Source organism: Apteryx rowi, unplaced genomic scaffold (assembly GCF_003343035.1).
Source record: "Apteryx rowi isolate R43461 unplaced genomic scaffold, aptRow1 scaffold_0, whole genome shotgun sequence".
Classification (NCBI taxonomy): domain Eukaryota; kingdom Metazoa; phylum Chordata; class Aves; order Apterygiformes; family Apterygidae; genus Apteryx; species Apteryx rowi.
This window is the reverse complement of record NW_020447195.1, coordinates 6,763,868-6,765,225: the sequence shown is the minus strand read 5'-3', so window position 1 is coordinate 6,765,225 and position 1,358 is coordinate 6,763,868. Positions and strand designations below refer to the sequence as shown.

At 67.7% G+C, this 1,358-nt stretch overlaps 1 protein-coding gene across 5 annotated transcripts in view; it reads right to left on the bottom strand.

Annotated features, from left to right (window-relative positions):
- LOC112961318 (guanine nucleotide-binding protein G(s) subunit alpha-like) overlaps positions 1-526 on the bottom strand; it is a 33,017-nt gene extending 32,491 nt beyond the window's left edge. For all 5 annotated transcript variants that reach the window (XM_026056380.1, XM_026056469.1, XM_026056640.1 and 2 more), the window contains exon 1: positions 77-526. In XM_026056380.1, coding sequence (XP_025912165.1) covers positions 77-215 — 139 coding nt within the window. In that variant the 5' untranslated portion in view covers positions 216-526. The remainder of the gene's footprint in view (positions 1-76) is intronic.
- Positions 527-1,358: the final 832 nt, after the last annotated feature.

Sequence of the window (1,358 nt, the reverse complement as noted above, 5' to 3'; positions counted from 1 at the left end):
GTCCCCCGGCGGGGAGGGGAGGGGAGCGGCGCGGCGGCCCCTGCCCCGGCGCCGCGCTGCCCGCGGCCCCCCTTACCCAGCAAGAGGAGCCGGTGCGTGGCCCTATAGACCTGCTTGTCCTTCTGCAGCTGCTTCTCGATCTTCTTGTTGGCCTCTCGCTGCGCCTTCTCCTCGTTGCGCTGATCCTCCGTCTTGCTGTTGCCTAAACAGCCCATCTTGGGCAGGGGGAGGCAGGCGACGCGGGGCGCGGAGACGGCGGGCGGCTGCCRGGGGGAGGGAGGCAGGGAGGCACTCTCCCGGGCTCCCTTCTTCTTCCTCCTCCTCCTCCTCCTCCCCCCTTACTCGCTGCTGTGGCTGCCGCTGCCCAGAGCCAGCGACACGGAGAGAGCCGAGCCCGGAGCCAGCCAAGGGGGGCCGATGGCGATGACTTTGCTGCCGCCGCTCCGCCGGCCGGGCCTCCTCCCCGGCAGCTGCAGCTGCTCCCCGCCCCCCCGCGCGGGCCGCGCCGATCCCCTCAGTGCACCTTTCCCGGGGGGGCTCGGCTGGGCGCCGCCGGAGCCGCGCGCGGGGCTCTCCGCGCCCCCGGCCGCGCCGCCGGCTCCTCTAGGCGGAAAAGGAATCCCCCCCCCCGCGCCGCGCGCACAGCAGAAAATCCAGCTTCAGGGCCACCCCCGAAAAAAAATAATCCTCTTTAGATCCAAGGCGCGGGCTCCAGGCACGGAAACCTCCCCGAATCCTCGGCGGCGAGGATCTGGAAATGTCTCTTCCTCGCCTCTCCCCCCGCTCCGGAGGGCTGGAGCACCCGAGGGGGTCGAGCCAACCCCCGGCTCGCTGCTGGATAACGAGTCCCTTTTCCTCTCCGGGCTGCTGGGTTTTCCTCTCCTTCGCTCGCTCTTCTGCCRCCGCTGGTTCTTCCTCCCTAATGGTGGGGTTTTTTTCCGATCCGAGCCCCCCCCTTTTTTTTCCTCGCTGCTGCTTTTTCACATTAGGTTTCCAGGCTGCTGAATCCTCTTGGCTTCTCCAGCAAACAGTGGGGGCGGGGGGGGGAGAGAAGGAAAAGAAAAAAAAAAGCCCGGTTGGTCTCTCCCCCCGAGCAAAAACTGTCCCCTCACTGGAGGGTTTTTTCCTGTCTTATTTTTCCTGCTCTCGCTCGCATTTCTCCTGGCTTTTTTTCCTTCCCCCTATGGAGCTCTATAGAGGAGGCAGAGCGGCGGGGTGGGGCAAGCAGGCCCACACTGAACCCTGGGAGCGGAACCGCTCACATGACGGCGCGCGTCAGCCCGCGCCGCCGCCGGCGCCCTCTTCGAACCGGCCCCGCGGGCCGCGCCGGCGGGACACGGACACGGACACAGCCCCGG